This window comes from Benincasa hispida, chromosome 6 (assembly GCF_009727055.1).
Source record: "Benincasa hispida cultivar B227 chromosome 6, ASM972705v1, whole genome shotgun sequence".
NCBI classification, from domain to species: domain Eukaryota; kingdom Viridiplantae; phylum Streptophyta; class Magnoliopsida; order Cucurbitales; family Cucurbitaceae; genus Benincasa; species Benincasa hispida.
The window spans coordinates 51,826,348-51,849,561 of record NC_052354.1 but is presented as its reverse complement, the minus strand read 5'-3'; the positions used below and the strand labels follow the sequence as shown (position 1 = coordinate 51,849,561).

At 33.5% G+C, this 23,214-nt stretch overlaps 2 protein-coding genes across 2 annotated transcripts; one reads left to right on the top strand and one right to left on the bottom strand.

The window, feature by feature from the left end:
* The first annotated feature begins 12,711 nt into the window (after nucleotides 1–12,711).
* Nucleotides 12,712–14,243, top strand: LOC120079293. Its single transcript, XM_039033447.1, has 5 exons — nucleotides 12,712–12,894; nucleotides 12,979–13,102; nucleotides 13,253–13,530; nucleotides 13,975–14,028; nucleotides 14,133–14,243. The coding sequence occupies exons 1-5, from the start codon at nucleotides 12,712–12,714 to the stop codon at nucleotides 14,241–14,243; spliced, it is 750 nt and encodes a 249-aa protein (XP_038889375.1).
* An 8,063-nt stretch (nucleotides 14,244–22,306) lies between these two features.
* Nucleotides 22,307–23,214, bottom strand: LOC120080223 (homeobox protein MOX-2). Its single transcript, XM_039034802.1, has one exon. The coding sequence runs from the start codon at nucleotides 23,123–23,125 to the stop codon at nucleotides 22,643–22,645; it is 483 nt and encodes a 160-aa protein (XP_038890730.1). The 5' UTR covers nucleotides 23,126–23,214; the 3' UTR covers nucleotides 22,307–22,642.

The window sequence follows — 23,214 nt, the reverse complement described above, 5'->3', positions numbered from 1 at the left end:
CGATTCTGTTTATGATCAAAATTATCTCGATAGTAGATAGGTTACTAATTGTTGTTACACTTTTTTTCACTTGAACAGGATATACAAGAGAAAGGAGCAATATTATGGTGATTGAACCATATAGAAGATAGGTTACTTGTTTTCTTGTCTTTTTTTTTTTTTTCCTTCTCTTTTGACAAGGTGATTCTTTTTTCTTTTTTTTTCAAAATAGTCTTTTCTTAGCCTTTGCGAGTGGATACAAAACTATTTCAGATTAAGGTCCTTTTGGAAACTAGTCGAATTAGAATTTGTGAGCTAACTTATTTGAGCAATAATGTAATGACTTTGAGTGAAGTTTTTCATTTTGTTAGGTTCAAGTTTGATGTGTAAGGCTAAATTTTGATTCTTAAGGATTTAGAAGGAAGATGGGAAGATTGCATTAGACATGTTTTAAGAAGGTTGACAAGTGGAGAAGGTGCATCTAACACACAAGCGACTTCATAATAACAATAATAACAAGTACAAGGTAATATTTATAAGAGGTTTATCTTAAAAGTCTATTTGTTCTAAAATTTTGGATTAGATTCAGTGTTGGATTGCTATGACTATCCTGCAGTTATGGTAGTCATAGCTTACTTATTTATGACTTTTATTGAGTGGTTCATGGTAGTGGAACTTCTTAGGCATCCTTTGTTGAATAGAAAAGGGTGGTTCTGCTTTTTTTTTTTCTATATTTTTTTCACTGAGATTGTTCTCCTGTTACCAGTTACCAGTTGGTTAAATTTAACTTACAGGTCATATTGAATGACACTCACCTATATGCTATCTAGAAATATAAAATAACAATATATATATTATAAACAATAACGATAACAATAATAATCATTTTAAAAAACAACAGTAACAATGAGAAAAACAAGAAGGGGATGGTAATGTTTTGAATGGGGTTAGTTTCTTATTTACATTAATAACTCTAATGGTATCACAAATTTAGTCATTAGTTACCGATATGTCCAAGCATGCTTTTGTCTTCATATACATTAAAAATGTGTTGAATATTCTATACCCCATTTACACATTCATTGTTGCAATATTTAATGATTGGTATATTCCTTTGCTGAAGTTTTAAGGTAACGCATATGTGCAATTTATGTTGCATCAATCATCTATTATCTTGCTGAAATTTGTGTAGATTTTTCAAGGTTGAAGACTTTTAATCTCGTACATGATATTTCTTATTAGTTGTTATAATCTTCCACTTCTTATGATCAGAAGTATTAGAAAGCTATGAAAAGGAAAATTACAAACTCTTTCTAATAAAAAGGGTCTATCCACTCTCCCATCTCTAGCCCTTAAGTTGATATATCATGGTCTGCCCTCTGATACCCCAGTCACTGCCGTGAAACGATGGACAACACCCCAACAAAGAACTGTAAGCACAATTCTCCGCTGCCTTCAACTTTTGTCCTAGGTTGAGTAGGGTTCCAATCATATACTCAACTTAAACTAGAAGATCTTTCATATGTCTATTTTCTTGTCTGTGTTTAGGTAATTTTTTAGTGAACATCTGCTGCTAGGCGTTTATATATCAAGGGACAAGGTCTGCTTTCACTTAAGTCTTTTCATTTTATTTTGATAGTCTACTGTCTATAGCAGATCTTACTTGAATCTATTACATTTGTGCAGGTTTTTGCACAACTGAATGATCTTGCAGATGAAATCAAAGCAATGGAGTTGGTTTCATCTACTTTAATTGTCATTGAAGAAGTGGTCTCTCTCTCACCACATTGGTCTCTTTCTTCCAATGAAGCCCCCAGTTTCACCTAGCAGTGATTTTCTTTCTCAGATGCTATATTAGAGCACGGTGAAGTGACATATTCTCATTACCATTTCTTGCCATTATTCAAATAAAGCTTCTAAAGTTTAAGGTTTTTTTGAGTTCATGAGGACTCTCATGCAGTGAGATTACTTCATCAGTAACCAATTTTGTTGAAGTGTAAGTGATTGAAAAATTATGCAGAAAATTCATTAGAATATCTAATGTATTGATTAACACCTTTTTTTGTCCCCTTAATTTGGGTTACTTCAAATTCTAGAAATAACAAAAAATACAGATTGTGAAGGGCATATTCATTTATAGTGTTGATGTTCACCTCAAATATGAATTTATGGTTCCTACAGTTTGGGATTTATTTTTTTCATATATAATGATTTTAATTTGTAGTGTTTGGGAATGTATTAATCGAATTTCTTAGTCCAAGTTTAATTTAATTTGGACAAATTTTCTTTAATCCAAATTAAAATAAAGCAAAAATGGATTCGACAATGGAATTTTAAAAAAACTAACAATAATTGAAAAAAATGGATATGGATTTTGGGCTTCAATGTCGATTGACAATCGACATTAAAGATAGTGTTATAAAAGGTCTTTTATGTTGGTTGTCTTTAATGTCGGTTGTCAACCACCATTAAAGCCCTAAAACCGACATTAAAGCCCAGAATTCTTGTAGTGTGGGGATGTTATTCGACCTCAATTTGATTATTTTCTATATAGAATAAAGTTGATAGTTTATGTTTTATTGTTTGGACTTGTTTATCATGCATACGGTTTTGCAAATGCGGTTTTACATAAAGTTTTTAAGATGATCTCACTAAGAATTTGGATCAATTGGAAACAGACATGATCTAGATAACTTTGCATGTAGTTTCCATGTTTTCCATCCATACTTGATCTATGTCATTGTATGTATTGGAATTGGTGATCAATGAAGGTTTAGTTACAAGTGTAGTGAAAAAGTCGCCTTCATTCCGTGCTAATATAAGAAATGATCATATTGAACTAAAGGAGAATTCTATTATTGAAGTAACATGTTTATGGCTCAAGTGGGAGATTGTTATACATATTTTAAATAATAATATGTATAATTAAAGTATGGGCTATGTATGTGGATTAATATTTTATCACATTGGATTATTTTATTAGATTGAGCCTTATTACGGGATCTAATTAATTAAGATCCTAAATTCCTACTTGAGTATGGACTTATTGGGTAGAAGTTCATTCTTAGTTAATTAGGGTTTAATGAAAACTCTAACTGAACTAGTATATAAAGAGATCTTATGACTATGGTCCCCAATATACCAAAATAATACGCACTCATTTTTTCTTGAATCCCATCTAGAGAAAAATCTCATTAGGAGCATTCGGAGTTTTGATTGAGGAAGACAATAATCATCTTAAAGGTATGATCATCATATTGAAGTTATTATCAATCTCTCAATAGAATCCGGTATGTTATTTATTCTTGGCAATTTGGCATGAATGATCCTGAGGTTAATCTATTCAATATAGATTTAAAGTAATTATGCTAACCTAATGCGTATAAAGAAAATATGCATGTTTGATTATTATGTGAACCATTTTTTAAGGGATTTTTCTAAGAAAAAATGTGTAGGCATTTGAAGAATATAAAAAAATAAAATAAAATTATGGTCATATCAATCATTTTGTAGTACGAGTAAAAAATGTAGAGAACAAACCAATATACTTGAAAAGTGCAAGACAACATATATGTTACATTCAAGAAAGTTCTCCATGAAAGGAATTTATTGAATTTGCAAATGGATTAAATCGTAGATATCAACACCTTATTTCACTATCAAGGTCTTTGGTTAAAGTCTATATTGATCTAGGTTACACCAAAATAAAGAAGAATCACATAATTCTACCCCACTTAGCTCAAGGATATAACTAATTGGTAGTGTATTTCACTCTTGCAATTGGGTCATTGTCATTACAAGTTGGATGTCAAACTGCCCACATGGTATAATAGCATTTTGTGCCTAAATTGATGGCTAACTTTTTCAAAGTAATGAAATATGACCAAAATATGTCACTAAAAAGACTCTATAGAGACAAACATTGGTTGTCAATAATGTAAAAGAGATGTTAGATTAGTATATGGATGATATAGCTGAAGTTGACAAGTGTCACAAATTCTCTTCTCAAGCAAGTTATGAAGTTGGAAAGAATAAAAAAGAATAAAGAAAGTAACATGGAGGTATAGTGACCACTATTTGAATTCATCTATAATAATACATTCTAATGTATTTCACTTTGAACAAGTTGGTATAAAATGATAAAAGAGTCTGCTTAACCAAAAATGCATAGAAACAGAAACAGAAACAGAAACCAAACATGTCTTGAGCACATGACTATGCATGCTAGCAACTAATGGAAACATAGTTTCCAACAAAACATTGTTGTCTTCTTAACTATTGCTACTTCAATTGAATGGTTTAGGAGTTGTGATATTATTAATTGAAGAGGAGGAAAAGTGTAACCTGTAAGTAAGATTAAGTAGGTCCTATTAATATAGGGACAAAAATTCGAAAAATAGACATTAACCAATTTTGACCCTTTATAAGAATTTTGTTTTAGAATGGTTAATACATCACTTTGACATGATAGGCATGACTCTTCTATATTTTGTTGCAAAAGAAACTACGTAGTCATCGAACTTTAATTCATTCATTTCAAGTCCTTTTTTATTTATCAGCATCTTTATTGACTACTAAGCCGATTATAGTTGGTCAAAAGTTCATAAATGATCATTAAAGTTACCAAATCAGACATGTTACCAGAGTAAAAAAATAAAGAAAAATAAGTGAGATTTTAAGTAGGTAAGAATTGGTAAGAAAATTGAAACTACCATAAAATTAGGACACAAAATAATAAATTTCTTTTTTAAAGAAGACGTCATATTTGTTTGAAGAAATATATATCAATTCTTCGCTCTATTGTATATATTAATTATTGGCTTTTAGTTTTTGGTTAAACAAATTATTAATGAATCAAAAGAAATTTACTTCTAGAATCGCTACAACAAAATATACATACCATGACATATGCACAGTAACAGATTTAAAGGGGTGCAAAATAAAGTCATTTTACATGTTTTTTGCGAAAAAAACGGAGTTCTCAAAAAAAAATTTAATGCATGAGTTTTTTTGTGTCACAAATTAATGACTACAGAAAAGAGTCATTAAATTTAAGAAAATGAAGAAGACGTGATTTGGGGGCGAAAATTTTCCCTTTTTTTTATTATTATGATAGCTTTTTGTGTCAATAATTAATTATTATCATTCACGGTCAATATATAGTGACAATTATTTAGAGTCATTCAATTACAAAAATAAAAAATTCGCTTTTGGCAAGAAACAAATTTTTTTTAGAGTTTCTAGACTTCGATTAAGTTATTTAGGATCATATATCTATAACTTGTATGAATTGTCATTAAAAAGTAATTAAGAAGAAAATTAGTTATGGTTGACTTTTTCAACCATGAAGATGAGTGGGAAAGACATTCTAGTAAATTTTGCGTATAATTTGGAAAACGAATACCTCATAATAACCCTTAGCCAATGTTTAAAATATCGATGTAGACGGAAATATCGAGGTCTTTATTTTACGAAAAAAATTTAAAATTTTGATTTTGATGGATGTTCGGGAAAAATTATGAAAACAAAAAATATTAAAATAAATATACCTTAGTAAATAAATATTTTTATGATTTTTAGAAAACTAAGACATCATATTAACCCTTAAGTGAGCTAAATTAAATTTCTTAGATGTCATGACAATAGATTTTTTATAAAATTATTAATTCATAGGTTTTGGAGTTTAAATTTGAAAACGTTGTCTAATTCTAAAACGAAAACTCCATCCCTTTGGTTAAGATTGATAATATATTTAGAGACTTTTTTTAGATTTGACAATATAAGTTTCAAAAATTAGGTTCATAACTCAGACTTATTACTTTTGTAAAAATAGCAAAAAATAAGTTCAACCCATGAGATACACTTGATACACTTGATATACTATTGATATACATTTGATACACAGCTAACACACACTTGATATACTATTAATAGACACTTGATACACTCAAGATATACTATTGATAGACACTTGATACACTCAATATACTATTGATAAGTGGTTGAAAATGACTAGTTATTTAAGTTTTTAAAAAAATCACAAAAATCATTTTAAAAAAAACACTTTTTCTTTAGTTATTCCAAACACGGTCAAAATGTCAAAATGAGTATACTAAACTGAGTATTAATGAGGTTTATGCTGAATCTCTTGAGGCCTATTGTATATTTATACCTAAAATGAAGAACATCATTTAAAAAGGGAAAACCTACAAAAGGGATTAAAAAATGTAGCAAATACAAAAGTTATTAATAATAACTCATATTACTGCAAACAAAAAATACAAAAAGTATACAAATCAATGAAAAAAATACACAACTGATATACTTTAAATGTGGTATATTAGTTGACTAATATACTAAAAAAATGTGGATTTGTTAAAAAAAACAAAAAAAAACAAAACAAAACAAGAATGTGAAATAAACAAAAAATTAAATTTGAGAATTTTGTCATATCTACAATTTTTCATATGTTGAAGGCACGTTCCTAATTATACATTTTGAATTTGCCACCCATGGTAAATTCCCTATATTTAATGGTTTTAACATATGGGGCATTTATGTTAAATTTCTTAAATGTTGAGAAGATAGATTTTTTAAAATAAATTTGATTCATATCATTGGAGTTCAGATTTGAAAAGTTGCCTAATTCTAAAACGAAAACTCATTCCCTTTGGTTAAAATTGATAATATATTTAATGGTTTTAACATTGGGGGCATTTAAGTTAAATTTCTTAAATGTTGAGAAATTTGATTTTTTTAAAAAAATAATAATAATTCTTAGGTTTTAGAGTTTTTTTTTTCCTCTCAAATTTTGTTTCTCTCCTTCCATAATTATCAAGTAGAATAGGGAAAATAAAAACATTTCCAAACCCTTGTTTTTTTATTCCATCGTTCCCTCTCACATCTCCTCCCTCTCTCTATCTCTCCCCATATCTCCTTTCCTTTTTGTCCATCAATTTTGTAGGTGAGTTAATGAAAAAAATTTTAGGTCCATGAGATGCAGCCATATCCCACGAAGTTTCTCTCTTCAAGTTCGATCTTTCATGCATCAGGTTTCCCACCGTTTTTTAGAATGAAATCAGACATGAGGATTTCCATGAGCAATGGAATGATCGTTCCAAATTATATTCGAAATTGAACAATAACAATTACAGTCCAGAAACGAAATTTAACTGGGCATGCACAATACAAAATTAAAGCATGTTTTACAATAAGATCAAAGGATAGAACATCATACCTTTTAAGACTCATCTTCAAACTCCCTCGATCACGAACGCTCGTTCAGTCTTCCACATAGAAACACACGAACGCTCGAATACAAAGACCGCAACACAACACAATCAATAGCAACCATGAACACAACCATTCCAAGATCACGAACCCAACGAACAACCTTCAAAACTTTGACTTTAGTCGAGTTGAGTAAGACACCACCACAATGGCTACCTTGGTATTCTCGGTATGAGAATCCAGAAGTGTGGGCTCTATGTGGACTTGGTTAGAAGAAAAGACTGGAGGAATGAAATCGTATAGACGATTGAGCAAGTGGGAGATGAGAAGTGTCTATTGTATAGACAAATGCTCAATCGTTTAGAAGATGACAAGCTATCGTATAGCAAAATCCCCGCGGTCGTTTAGAAGACAACCAGCCGAGTGAACTATCGTGTAGTGTCACTTCAAATCATTTAGTCTCTCTCCAAATAACTCTGGTAGGAAGTAAAAGAATACTTCCAGGAAGATTAATATCAACAGTGAAGGCGAGGAAGCTGCTGAGTAAAGAATGTGAAGCCTATTTAGCCTATGTAGCAGTTTCACAAGATAAGAAGCTGAGACCTAAAGATGTATCTATGGTACAAGAATTCTTAAATGTGTTCCCTGAAGAGTTACCAGGCTTACCACCTGACAAGAAAATAGAGTTTACTATTGAGTTAATTCCAGGTACCGCACCTATATCCCAGGCACCATATAGGATGACATCAATAGAACTGAAGAAGTTAAAAGTTCAGTTACAGAAACTTGTGGATAAGGGATACATTAGACCTAGTGTGTCGCCTTGAAGAGCGTCAGTCTTGTTTGTCAAGAAGAAAGACGGTGCTCTTAGATTATGTATAGATTATAGACAGTTGAATAAGGTGACCAATTAGAATAAGTACCCATTGCCTCGTATAGATGATCTCTTCCATTAGTTAAAGGGAGCCACGGTGTTCTCTAAGATAGATTTGAGGTCAGGTTATCACTAGTTGAGAGTGAAAGACACAAATGTTCCAAAGACTGCATTCAGAACTAGGTGTGGACATTATGAGTTCCTAGTAATGCCGTTTGGATTGACGAATGCTCATGCGGTATTTATGGATTTGATGAATAGGATATTTCATCTTTATCTGGATCAGTTTGTAATAGTTTTCATAGATGATATACTAGTATATTCTAGTAGTATAGAGAAGCACAAAAAACATCTGAGGATAGTGTTGCAAATGCTAAGGGAAAAGAAGTTATATGCCAATTTTAGTAAGTGTGATTTTTTGTTAAACCAAGTCGTATTCCTTGGGCATATAGTTTCAGCTGACGGAGTTAGCGTAGATTCCCAAAAGATAGAAGCAATAGTCAACTGGGAACTACCCATGAACGTAACAGAAGTACGTAGTTTTCTGGGTTTAGTAGGTTATTACAGGAGATTCGTGGGGGGCTTTTCTAAGATAGCTCTGCCATTGACAAACCTAACCAGAAAAGATGCGAAGTTTGAGTGGTCGCTAGAATGCGAGCACAATTTTAAATTGAATCTGAATTTTAGGGGTTCAAAAGGGAGCCTGAGGTAAATAAAGAATTTCTAGAGTGAAAAGTTCCTAGACGACAAGGTGATGACTAAAATATTTACAATGTTTTAAAGAAACCATATTTTAAAGAAAGATTATTCTCATGCCAACTTGTTTTACAAAGTAGTTTCCAAGCAAACCATGAATTATGTTTTAAACGCATGTCATGTATGAAAAGTTTACTGAAAAGCTATTTATGTGTGTTAAATACACCCAGCATGCATTAGTATCTTTAAAGACATGTTTTATATATGTTATACTTTACATGCTTTAAAAAGAAAGTCATTTATGACTAGTTTTACTTGAAACGTGATACCGAAGGACATTTAAGAAGGTATCCGAATAGCTCGATACTGAAGGAAAAGTTTAGAGAAGGTATCTGAGCAGAAGTACCTAAGGTATAACCGTGCTAGTATGGCCACGTGCACGTAGGTAGTTAAAGTCAGAGATTGAGCAGAAGGGTTCTCTCTTGACTAGCAGTTGGTGTTAGGATTTAACCACAGCAGGGTTATTCTCAACTAAGAAATAGTGTTAATGTTTTCTGATAAAAAAACAGCTTTATATGTTTTATGCTTGGAAAATGTTTATACTGCAGTACAAGGTTACTGTAGAAGTTTATATTTCAGTTTAATCTCTTTATTGAGACTTTTGCATGAGAATCAGTTATCTTTCTTAAGTCACTCACTGGGCTAACAAGCTCACCCCGTTTTCAAATGTTTTCCTTTCCTCCAGGTAGCGATCAAATCCTCAGGAGATAGCTGGAAATGCGTCACGCCTCGCCCACGGAGATCACTACTCTAGACTGGACAGACCACCACGGGATAGACCTCCTGAGGATGGGGACAGATACAGATCCAAGCCGGACTACCACTAAAGAACAAAGATATTATAACCCGTTTGCTAGGTGGGTACTGTAAATATTGTACACATGTTATAGTTGTTCATATAGGGACTAAGGTTTTGGGCATTGAGACTTGCAAAACTAGTTTTGTAATCACTTTAAATATGTTATGTTTTTGAATTAATAAATTTTTGGCCTAAGAGGCATCCGCTGTGTATAAGTTTATACTTGGGTATCAGAGTTATTTGCAAGAGTTATTAGGCAGTAAGTGTCAGCAAAATGGTTGATAACTACTGCAGTCATGTTCTTTCCTAGGCTTAGAGCGTAGTCTAGGACGGGATGTGACAGCTTGGTATCAAAGAAAAGGTATACGTAAAACTTGGGAAAAGGTTGAGTGTAAAGCATGAGATTTTGGGTGAAAGAGAGAGTTCATGCATTAGATTGTGTCCCATAAGTAAGTCCCTAACATGTGTACTTAATAATTAGGCAAAGATGCTGAGGAGAAGTGGTAAGCTGAGCAGGCAGACTGAGGAGAGGAATGTTGACCCTACCAGCGGAGGTCCTGAAGCTAGACAGGACCCAAATCTGAAAAGGAAGAGAGTTAGAGACTTAGAAGGGCAGGAAGCGACTTCTGCAAATGAGTTCAGTACACCACGGGTGAAGGTAGATCCCCAGATGGAGGATCGAGTATTTGATAGAATCGCCCAGAGATTGGCGGCGAGTGTAGGATCGATTCAGATCGATCCAGAGAAGAAATTCGGCGTCGAGAGGCTGAAAGCCTTAGGTGCCATGACCTTCGATAGAGCCACAGATCTAGTAGATGTTAAAGTCTGGTTGAACTTAATTGAGAAATGTTTTAATATTATGAGATGCCCTGAGGACCGTAAGGTCGGATTAGCGGCATTCTTGCTACAGAAAAGGGCAGAAAAATGGTGGAAAGTGATAGAAGCCAGAAGAAGTAGTTCAGAAACTATGACTTAGCCTGAGTTCAGACAAGTATTTGAGGATAAATACTACCCTAGTGGTTTTAAAGAAGCAAAGAGGGATGAGTTTCTTAGGCTAACTCAGAGATTGATGACGGTTGCTAAGTATGAGCAAAGATTTACTGAGTTATCTCAGTATGCCCTTCCGATCATTGCAGAAGAAAAAGAGAGATCCAGAAGATTTGAGAATTGCCTAAGAAGAAAGATACGTACACCCGTTACCTCTACATCTAATTGGGTAAATTTCACTCAGTTAGTTGAGACCGCTATCAGAGTTGAGCGGAGTGTAGCAAGGGAAGATATACTTCAGCCAGGTGCGGGATAGTTCAGGGTGCCTGGAGAAACGAGAGGTAAGAGTTTTATTCCCCCATTCTCTGGACAGTCAGATATGAGAAGTTTTGGAGGCACAAGCCAACAGGGTTCGATTCGAAAGACGTCAAGACCTACAGCTGGACCGAGTGGTAGATCAGTATCAGGTCGTAGTAGTGAGTCAGTAGCTAGTACAAGAAAGAGACCACTATGTGTAAACTGTGGTAAGCACCATACAGGAGTATGTTATGGCAACAAAAATGTGTGTTTTCAGTGCGGACAAGTGGGGCACTTCAAGAAAGATTGTCCCCAGCTAGGTCATGGAGCACAAGGTGAACAAAGAGGAGTTACCCAGATTGTTGACCAATCTAGAGCGACCGGAGCCAGAGGTGAAGGATCCGGTGCAGTTAAGCAGAAAGGGATAGATGGACGACCCCAACAGCAACAACAATAACAACAGCAGCAGGGTAGAGTATACGCTGTGACACACCAAGAAGTGGAAGAGGCTCAGATGTCGTAACTGGTACGATAACTTTATGTAATCAGTCCGCTTATGTGTTATTTGATCCTGGTGCTATGCACTCATTCATATCTAGCATGTGTGCATTGCATATAAATAGAGTGCTTGAGCGTATGAATGAGGATTTGTTTATCTCTACGTCTGTAGGAGATACTCTAGTTGTACATGAGTATTACAGAAATTGTGAAGTAATTCTTGGAAATCAGAGTTTATGGGTTAACTTGATTCCGTTAGAATTATTAGAGTTTGATATTAGCTTAGGTATGGATTTCCTAAGTAAATACTATGCCATTGTGGATTGTTTTAAGAAAGAAATAGTGTTTAAGAAACAAGGTAAAAAAGAAATAACCCTGGTAGGAAGTAAAAGAATACTTCTAGGAAGTTTAATATCAGCAGTGAAGGCTAGAAAACTGCTGAGTAAAGGATGTGAAGCCTATTTAGCCTATGTAGCAGTTTCATAGGATAAGAAGCTGAGACCTGAAGACGTATCTGTGGTACAAGAATTCTTAGATGTGTTCCCTGAAGAGTTACCAGGCTTACCACCTGACAGGGAAATAGAGTTTACTATTGAGTTAATTTCAGGTACTGCATCTATATCCCAGGCACCATATAGGATGGCACCAACAGAACTGAAGGAGTTAAAAGTTCAGTTACAGGAACTTGTGGATAAGGGGTACATTAGACCCAGTGTGTCGCCTTGGGGAGCGCCTGTCTTGTTTGTCAAGAAGAAAGACGGTGCTCTTAGATTATGTATAGATTATAGACAGATGAATAAGGTGACCATTAAGAATAAGTACGCGTTGCCTCGTATAGATGATCTCTTCGATTAGTTAAAGGGAGCCACAATATTCTTTAAGATAGATTTGAGGTCAGGTTATCACCATTTGAGGGTGAAAGACACTGATGTTCCAAAGACTGCATTCAGAACTAGGTATGGACATCTATGAGTTCCTAGTAATGTCGTTTGGATTGACGAATGCTCTTGCGGTATTTATGGATTTGATGAATAGGATATTTCATCTTAATCTAGATCAATTTGTGATAGTTTTCATAGATGATATACTAGTATATTCTAGTAGTACAGAGAAGCACAAAGAACATCTGAAGATGGTGCTGCAAATGCTAAGGGAAAAGAAGTTATATACCAGGTTTAGTAAGTGTGATTTTTGGTTAAACCAAGTTGTATTCCTTGGGCATATAGTTTCAGCTGACGGAGTTAGGGTAGATTCCTAAAAGATAGAAGCAATAGTCAACTGGGAACGACCCATGAACATAACAGAAGTACGCAGTTTTCTGGGTTTAGTAGGGTATTACAAGAGATTCGTGGAAGGTTTTTCTAAGATAGCTCTGCCATTGACAAACTTGACCAGAAAAGATGCGAAGATTGAGTGGTCGCCAGAATGCGAGCACAGTTTTCAAGTGTTGAAACATAGGCTAATGTCAGCACCAGTATTAACTTTACCTACACTGGGTAAAGAGTTTGAGGTCTATTATGATGCATCCCGACAAGGGTTAGGATGTGTGCTGATGCAGGAAGGAAAGGCAGTAGTCTATGCTTCTCGTCAGTTAAAGAAGCATGAATGTAACTACTCTACGCACGATTTAGAATTAGCAGCAGTTGTGTTGGCTCTAAAGTTGTGGAGACATTACCTGTTTGGTGAGCATTGTCATATATTTACTGATCATAAAAGTCTGAAGTATATCTTTGATCAGAAAGAGCTAAACTTGAGATAGAAAAGATGGATCGAGTTGATCAAAGATTATGACTGTACAATTGATTACCACCCAGGTAAAGCAAATGTGGTAGCTGATGCTCTAAGTCGAAACACCAGATCAACTAGAGCTAGTATCTATTCAGTGAAAGGTGAACTGATACATGAGTTGTATAATGCTAAAGCAGCATTATCAGTTGGTCAAATAGGAGGTTTACTAGCTTCAATTCAAGTACGTCTTACTCTCGTAGAAGATATTCTACGTGAACAGTTAAAGGATTCCGATCTTCAGAAGTTAGCTAAAGAAGTAGGTAAAGAATTAAGGACGGACTACCAATTAAGAACAGAAAAAGTGCTGTTAAAAGAAGGTAAGGTATGCGTACCTAATAACTTAGCACTTAAACAAGCTATTCTAGAAGAGGCACATAGTTCGGCTTATGCTATGCATTCAAGCAGTACGAAGATGTACAGAACATTAAAGACATCGTACTGGTGGCCTAGTATGAAAAGAGAAATAGCAGAGTATGTTGACAGGTGTCTAATATGTCAACAAGTTAAGCCAGAAAGATAGAGGCGAGCAGGATTACTTAATCCACTCCCAGTACCAGAGTGGAAATGGGAACATGTTATGATGGATTTCCTGTTGGGTTACCTAGGACACCAACGAGCTATGATGGTGTATGGGTAATTGTAGATAGATTGACAAAAACAACTAAGTTTTTACCTGTTAAAGTTACTTTTACCCTAGACCAATTAGCTAAGCTATATGTTGATCGAATTATGAGTCACTTTAGGGCTTCAGTTTCAATTGTATCAGATCGAGATTCCAGGTTTACATCGAAGTTTTGGCCTAGCTTACAGAAAGCTATGGGTACCACGTTATATTTCAGTACAGCTTTTCATCCACGGACGAATGGTCAGTCTGAGCGGACAATCTAGACATTAGAGGACATGCTGAGAGCATGTGTATTGCAGTTCAATGACAGTTGGGATACGCATCTGTCGTTGATCAAATTTGCGTATAACAACAGTTACCATTCGAGTATTGAAATTGCACCATATGAGGCACTATACGGAAGACCATGAAGAACTCCGATATGTTGGAATGAAGCCGGTGAAAGGAAATTACTAGGTCTAGAACTTGTTCAACAGACATCATACAGTGTTAAGATTATAAGAGATAATCTTAAGACGGCTCGAGACAGGTTAAAGAGTTATACCGATAAGCGGAGAAGAGAATTGGAATTTGAAGTTGGTGATAAAGTATTTCTTAAGTTATCTCCATGGAAAGGAATATTCAGGTTTGGTAGGAAAAGGAAATTAAGCCCAAGGTATATTGGACCTTATGAGATAATAGAAAGAGTTGGCCCAATGGCATATATATTGGATTTACCTCTAGAATTATCTCGTATCCATGATGTGTTTCATGTAGCAATGCTTTAGAAAGTATGTGTCAGATCCTACCCATGTGTTGCCTGAGCAACCAGTATAGTTGAAAGAGAATTTGTCTTATGAAGAAGAACCAGTGGAGATTCTTGACAGAAAAGAACAAGTCTTAAGGAATAAGGCAATCCCATTGATAAAGGTACTATGGTGAAACCTAGCATAGAAGAAGCAACATGGAAAGCTAAAGAGCAAATAAGAAACAAGTATCCGCAGTTGTTTAATTGACAGACTTGTAACGAAATTTCGAGGACGAAATTTTCATAAGGGGAAGGTAAATGTGAACCCTGGACCCTAATTTCTCTACTCGAGTATGTTCCCTAATGAGACCAGTGTGGTGAGTAGGTTGATGTGGAAACTAATGTGTAATTGTAGAGAAAAGGATGGAAAATTAGAAGAAAAGTGTGAATTTGAAAACTTGACTTTTAGAGAAAAACTTGGAAAATTAGCCAAGTATAACCCATGCATTGAAAGCAAGAAAATTGACTAAGTGTTGTCCATGCATTGGCCTTTATCATTTAGAGGTTATTTGATGCATTGAAGGAAGCCAAAGTGTGGCCAAGAACAATGCATGCGGTACCCGAGTGTATTAGAGGTTAGAACAACGCATCCAAGGGCGCTGGACATTGGACACTATGGATACGATGGTAAGCAGCCAAAGGCATGCGGCTGAAGGAAATGCGTTGGTAGTTTGTGATGATGCGAGGGCATGCGATGCAAGGGCATGCAGTGATGCGAGGGCATGCGGTGAGGCGAGGGCATGCGTTGATGCGGTGCGAGGCATGCGTCGATGGATGGCATGCAGCGAGGGACGCATATGGTGTTGGACGCGACAGTGTTATGCGATGGTATACCGCGATGGATGTGATAGTGCTACACTATGCGTTGGTGATGTGCTATGCGCTGGACATGTGCTATGCGTAGAACGTCTAAGGGTTTATGGGCGTATAGAACAAACTAGTAGTATGCGTTGAAGGAGTGTTGGTCATTATCCTAGTTGAGTACATAGAGCAAAGGTAAGCCATGCATATGCGGCCAAAGATGAGCTTGCAAGCATCTAGCATTTGTGACTAAGTTGGGTCGATTAGATGCACAAGGTAAGAGTAAATGGACGCATGCACTGGTTGATGGTGTCCAGACATAGGTAGGTTGCGGAAATTGGATGGGCGCATTTGTGGTTAACGCATATGAGGTTGATTAGACACATGCAAGGTCGTCACCTGGACATGTGTCTTGTTGGGAAGAAATCTTAAGCCTTAAGCAAATGAGGTGGTTGCATAAGAAGACATGCAAAATTAAGCATTTTGTGCTGGCTAAGGATGAAGAAGACACCTTAGATTGCATTGATAGAAGGTTGCGTTGATAGTGTGAGGAAGAAACACTTGGACATGCGGCCAAGTAAGAAGTGTCGACCTTGGAAAGTTTTTGAACGCCTATAAATAGGGCCAAGGAATTTTTTCATATCACAATTCAAAAGAAATTAAGAAGAGTGGGAAAGCTGATTAAACTTTGCATTGATAGCAAATTTATGCGTTGATCATAAAGCTTAAAGGGGAGATGCAGTAGACAGTAAAGTCTGGAAACAACATCAACTTGGGACAAAGAGTTCTCCCAGTATACTCGTGCGTTTGGAGTGATTTCAAAGCCACCTGAAAGCTCCGCGAGTTTAGTTTTCAGGCTAGGGCTGCTGAAGAAGAAGCTCTAAGGGATCGGGCTGGAAACTGATAAAAAGACAAAAGGGTCAAGCTGTCAGGTAAGCTTGAGCCAATCTTGAAGATTTGAAGATTCCGGCCAAACCACGAGGAGTTCTAAGCTCAGATTTTAGGGTAAGTTTCCTGAGATATTTAGAACATGTTTATAGAAAGAAGTATCTCAAAATAAGGCTTATAACTATGAGTAATCTGAGCTTTAAATTGAATCTGGATTTTAGGAGTTCAAAAGGGAGCCCGAGGTAAACAAAGAATTTCTAGAGTGAAAAGTTCCTAGATGACAAGGTGATGACTAAAATATTTACAATGTTTTAAAGAAACCATGTTTTAAAGAAAGATTATTCTCATGCCAGCTTGTTTTATAAAGTAGTTTCCAAGTAAACCATGAGTTATGTTTTAAACGCATGCCATGTATGAAAAGTTTATTGAAAAGCTATTTATGTGTGTTAAATACACCCAGCATGCGTTAGTATCTTTAAAGACATGTTTTATATGCGTTATACTTTACATGCTTTAAAGAGAGAGTCGTTTATGACTAGTTTTACTTGAAACACCATACCGAAGGATATTTGAGAAGGTATCCGAACAGCACGATACTGAAGGATAAGTTTAAAGAAGGTATCTGAGCAGAAGTAACTAAGATATGAAGGTACTAGTATGTCCATGTGCACGTAGGTAGTTAAAGTCAGAGATTGAGCAAAAGGGTTCCCTCTTGACTAGAAGTTGGTATTGGGATTTAACCACAGCGGGGTTATTCTCAACTAAGAAACAGTGTTAATGTTTTCTAATAAAAAAACTGCTTTACATGTTTTATGCTTGGAAAATGTTTGTACTGCAGTATAAGGTTACTGTAGAAGTTTATATTTCAGTTTAATCTCTTTACCTAGACTTTTGCATGAGAATCAGTTATCTTTCTTAAGTCACTCACTGGGCTAGCAAGCTCACCCCGTTTTCAAATATTTTCCTTTCCTCTAAGTAGCAATCAAATCCTCAGGAGATAGCTTTGCATCTGCTCTGCCACTAAAGGACAAAGATATTGTAACCTGTTTGCTAGGTGGTTACTATAAATATTGTACACATGTTATAGTTGTTCATATAGGGACCAAGGTTTTGGGCATTGGGACTTGCGAAACTAGTTTTGTAATTACTTTAAATATGTTGTGCTTTTGAATTAATAAATTTTTGGCCTAAGAGGCATCCGTTGTGTATAAGTTTATACTTGGGTATCAGAGTTATTTCCGCAAGAGTTATTAGGCAGTAAGTGTCAGCAAAAGGGTTGATAACTGCTGCAGTCATGTCCTTTCCTAGGCTCAGATGGTAGTCTGGGACGAGGTGTGACAGCAATGTCGTTTTGATTCTTTTCAAGCGGTGATGAGAGGATTCTTTTATTTAAATGTACTCTCACTCTCCATTTCTTCAATAGGATCTTTGAGGTACTCTCTCTTTTTACTCTATGCCTTTGTTTGAGTTCTGAAATTTCAAATCTGATTATAGAATTAGGAATTGTAGAATGCGGCTTTGCTTAGAACGCCTCTTTTTGTTTAGATTGTTTTTGAAATTTTGAATATGATTGTGGAATTAGGGATTGTAGAATGTAGCCATGTTTAGAACGCCTCTTTTTGTTTATATTGTTTTAGTAACTTTAAATCTGATTCTAGAGTTTTTCCTTAGTTTAGTTACTTAGATTGTTGATCATAAAAGTTGAATTCGTTTAGATCTATTCAAAATTGATCAAAGTCTTAAAATTGAATTTTAATCTTTAAACTTTTTTTTTTTTAGGATAGTTTGTATTAGTTTTAGAAGCACATAAGTAAGCAGAATCCAAATTTGTTTGTTTAATATTAGTATGTTGTTTTCTTTTACTTAATTAATTATAAGATGTCACATGTATATGTCTATAAATTTTATGGTTTTGTAATGAGCTTTGCGTTGATTATGTTGTTGTGATTTTGGATGATAGGCATGATGCATTTTACTTCTAATTAAATTTGATTGTATTTCAAGATTTCTAATTAAGTTTAAAATTAAACATTTTGTCTGTAGTTCCAGATTGTTTCAATGTGTTCAAATTGAGTTTTAAGGTTCTTGTCAAGGTAAGAACATCTCTTTTGAGCATGAAGAATGTTTTGTATGATGTATTATGAGTGGATGTATATTTTGACTATGTGATATGAATGAAACTTTTGTTAGTTTGTTTGTAGATAAAAAATTTAATGACATCAATATTTTAAACATGATACCTTCTTTTATGTTTAATAAGTTGGGTAGATTGAAAACATTAAAAATGTGTAACTAATTAATGAAATAATGTTATAATTGTTGGCATTGATGTATTGGGCTGAGTTCTAAAATGAATGTTGTTTTTTTACTAGGGATTGGAGAAGCACATTGAAGCCAAGAAACCACTTATTTATTTGTGTTTTTTTTTTTTTTTTTGGGATAGTGCTTAACACTTAGTTGTATTTAGTTTCTTTGTAAACAACTAAATCAAAGTTTGGTTACTAGTTTCGTCGGAAATAGTTTCCTTGTATTAATGTACAATCATCATTGTTATATATGAAAGTTCATATTTATATTTGTGTACATATTTTATGTCAAAATTGGATGAATTATAGGTATAATACCATGTATTAAACAAATAGTTATCTATGATTAAAAGCATTTGTTACATTCCAATGACAAGTGTCACAATTAAGGCATTATTGACACTGTAAATGTGACATTATTAATGTTTTTGTGACAGATTTTAATGTATGTTTAATTTACAGAAAAAGTCAACTTCTGAGACATTTATTGACAAGAAAATATTGTCGTGATAAGTAATAAATGTCAACAAATGTTTATTATTGACTGAATTAAAAAGTCATGAAACAATCAATAATGATTGATTTTTCATGTATCATTTATACACTTTTTTTATGGTAGATTCCAAAACTAAAAAAAGAGTCACGAAGTGTGATTATGACATTTTTTTAGAGTTACGAAGAACCATTTTGTTGTATTGAATTACATAAATTACTAAAATCTAAGTAAGGTAGCTTTTGAGATTGATTTCCAAAAAAAATCATGGTTCTCCTAGCTTACTTTTTTTAAAGTTCTATTTTATCCCCCCTTAGTTTACGTTTTTATTTTTAAGTTTGAATTTTATCAAATGCTTGATTACTCTATATGACAGTTTATTTTTCTAAAAATATATTCAACAACGATTAATTTAGAAGTTACAACAATTTTAAACTTGAAAATAGAGTTGAAGATCTTTTGACCGTGAAATTATGTCTAAGTTGATATCTTGATCGATATTATTTATATATTCGAATGCTTTAGTAGTTAAATTATTAAAAATTTTCCAAAATGTTTTAATGATTGACCATCCATTTTAGGCTCAAAAAGATAATGATAATAGTGCCATTATCAAATTCATAAAATTTGAACTTAAACCTAGTTGAACTAATTAATACAATAATTCCACCCTTACATTGATAATAGTATATATAATATTTTTTAAAAAAATGCTAAAACAAAAAATATGTGAATTTTTTTTTTTTTGGTCATAGTGAGTGTGTACAAACATTTTGAATAGAAAAAAAAAACTCATTTATTGTACCATTTAGACAGTATTCAATAACAGTGTGTCATGTGACACTTTGTTTAATCGATTCCTCTATTTTATTTTTAGTGTGTAAGAAAGGAGAGCATTGAATAAGTATTATCCCTTTAAATATATACATTATTTTTAGAGGGAGGTTTGAAAATTGTTAAAAATGAGTTCAGCCTATAGGTTTCAAAATTTTGGTAGTATTTAGTTGGATATAAACAAAAGTGATCTTAAAAAATTTTAGTGAGATGTTATTAAATTTTTTAAAACTCCATTTGATATAATATATGTCGTATTTTCTTCATACTTTGTTTTTCCAATTTTGAAAATTGAATTTAGTTCAAGTAAATTAATATATTAAAATAGCTTTTTTTTTTAAAATAATATAATAGAAATAACAATAAAAACAGGTGGTCAATGTGAAATAACTCGACGATAAATTACATACATATACATTTTCTTGTAACATAGAAATTCTAAGTCTATTGTATTAAGAAAAGCCTTTTAAACATTTTAAAAATTCTAACCTTATGTGAAGTTTTTATTCTTCTTCTTTTGTGGGTGGATTACTATTTAGAAGAAAAAATCTCAATAGGGTCATTTTTTTTCTTAGTAATTAGAGGTTCAAATCTCAATTTACATTTGTTGTACTAAAAAAAATATACGTATAATCAAGGATGAAAATATACGTTGATATGTCATACATTGTAAATCGAAGAGTTCGATATTGACATTAAATAATCATGAATATCTTTAACATTTTTTATTAATACTTGTAAAACATAGAAAATGTCATCTATTTAGTTCAATATCATACGAATAATAATATTCATAACTTAGTTTGAAAGTAAAAATTTAATTATTAATTTAAATAAATTTTATAAAATTCATGATTACATAAATATTCATAGATATATCCATAAAATTGAAATATTGATGTCAATATCGACATCGATATTTTAATCTTCGAATAAAACTACAGAAATTCATGCATGAAAAAAAAATACCAAAAAATACCTTGGTACTTAGCTATTCCATCTTCGTGGTGCCTAATTAATTGTCTGCTATGTAATAAACTTTTTTTTTCTTCTTTCCTGAGAACATTTTAAAGTTTTTCTTCTTATATAAAATTAGGAAAAAGAACAGAGATTGGTTCAGAAAAAAAGGACAGAGCAGAGAATCTAACTAAATCGTAACTATCACTCCAATGAATGATAAAAAAAAAATTTTAAAAAAAATGGCTGCAGAGAAATAATTTTTTAAAAAAATTTATTAAAAAAAAAAAAGAAAAAGAAAAGCTTCTTTGCCTTTCAACAAATAAAAATGAAAAAGTCTTTAATAGCCCTCGATTCAACTTTTGCTTTACCAATGAAAACTAAACTTACGTGCAAGTAGGATACACTATCTCATGTGCAACCCGTACTGTATTCAATAAAAAATTGATATAGGTCAATTTTTATTTTTTATTTTTAAAAAAAAAATTAAAAAGATACTTTCTGTAGATAGAAAAAGGAAAATATGATACTTATATAGTTAGAAAGAGATGATTATTATAGTTTGAGATAATCCTTGTCCCAACCATCTTCTTAGAGATTTTTAGAATTTGAAAACTAAAATCTTAAAGATGCGCCAAATATATAAAATAAAAATATTTTAAAATAAATAAAAGGAATTTGTCCTTTGACAAATTATATGAACGATTAACTAAAATATACATAAGTGTCTTAAGGTGCAGATCAGTATTTTCTTTTAAAATATATTCAGTGTCATATTTTTTTTAATAATGGCTGAAAAATCAATTATTACTAAGAAAAAAAAAGCATCATTGATTATACATGTGAAATAATAAACCTACACATGCCAAGTACCAATTCGCATCAATTTAATTATTTATATAATTCTTTTTATAACAACTATTTGAGTTCAAACTTCAAAACAGTTTTTCTAGAGTTTTTTTTTTTTTTTTAACTAAAACATACTTTATATTGGTTGTATTGGATGTATGTTCATCCTAATCAATAGAGCATTGTTCAAATCATGAAGTTTGTAGTTGAATTCCTCTATCCTATTGTATAAAAAAAAAATATTATGTTGATTGTGATTCAATCATTTATTTAGTAAGATTCAAACATTATTAAAGCAATATTTATGAATTTATTTATTGGAATAAAATTCAGTCGTTCTTCAGAATGAAAGGAGTTGCTATTTGGATTTCTTGGTAGAAAAGGAAAATACGAACTCACTCTCCGTCAATCTATAAAATTTCTTTGATCGTTTTGTTCATGATTTAACTTAAAGAAGTGAAGCAAACTTGTGTAAGATCGGCAAAAGGCATACGAACATTCGCGTTCATAACTCTGGAAATTTAAAGGAAAAGTTAACGAGATAGAATATTTCCCAAACCAGAACGAGATAAGATTTAGATCACATTATATATATTAAACAAGAACAATATGAAAACTATGTTGCAAAATCCGAATATGTTATATAAACACAGGCACGCACTTATATATATATATGTGGTATTTCCATGAAGAAAAAGTTACGCAAAACCAAAACGCATTTCCAGAGGATTTGTGTATTGAAAATCTGGCGAAATGTACCTTTTGGAATTCGATCGCTTCCGTTCCATTGAACCTCGTCGTTCATAAGTATAACCACACCGTACCGTTTGCTGTAATTATTAACGATCGGCCGCGAATTAAACCACGAAACGCCTCTACGAATTATTCGATTAATTAACTAAACGCCGTGATCATCTCCCTCGACGCATTTGACGAAGACGGCGAGGATTTCCGCGGAGAAGCCGGTAACCTAGAGGAGAAATTTCTGAGAGGAAAGTCATCATCAACATGGCCTTCATCGTATCCTTCATCGAAATTGAGCGCGTAACTAAGCGCATCGTAGCGGAAATCAGCGGAAGCAGAGTGACGACGTCCATGGCGACCGAGTCGCGAAATGAAATGAGGACGTCGATCCTTGATCTCAGGACTCTCACGAGATCTGGATTTATCCTTGGCAGAGGAACACCTCATAAGCGGTCCAGGCGAATCGCCGTCGGAGGAAATTGACATCCGCCGGTGATGGTGGTGGTGGTGATGGTGATGATGATGGCCATTCCGGTGCTTACGGAGGCAACAAGATAAACACAGAGAAGATTTGAGCATCTCCTTCAGAGACGACGGCGAGGAATTTCCTTTGTGTTCGTTCGAATCGTCCATTTGATAACTGAAAAACGGGGTTACAAAAAAACGTCAGAATCGAATAATAATGATGGTGCTCAGCAAAAAGAAGGGGCAGTTTGGGGGTT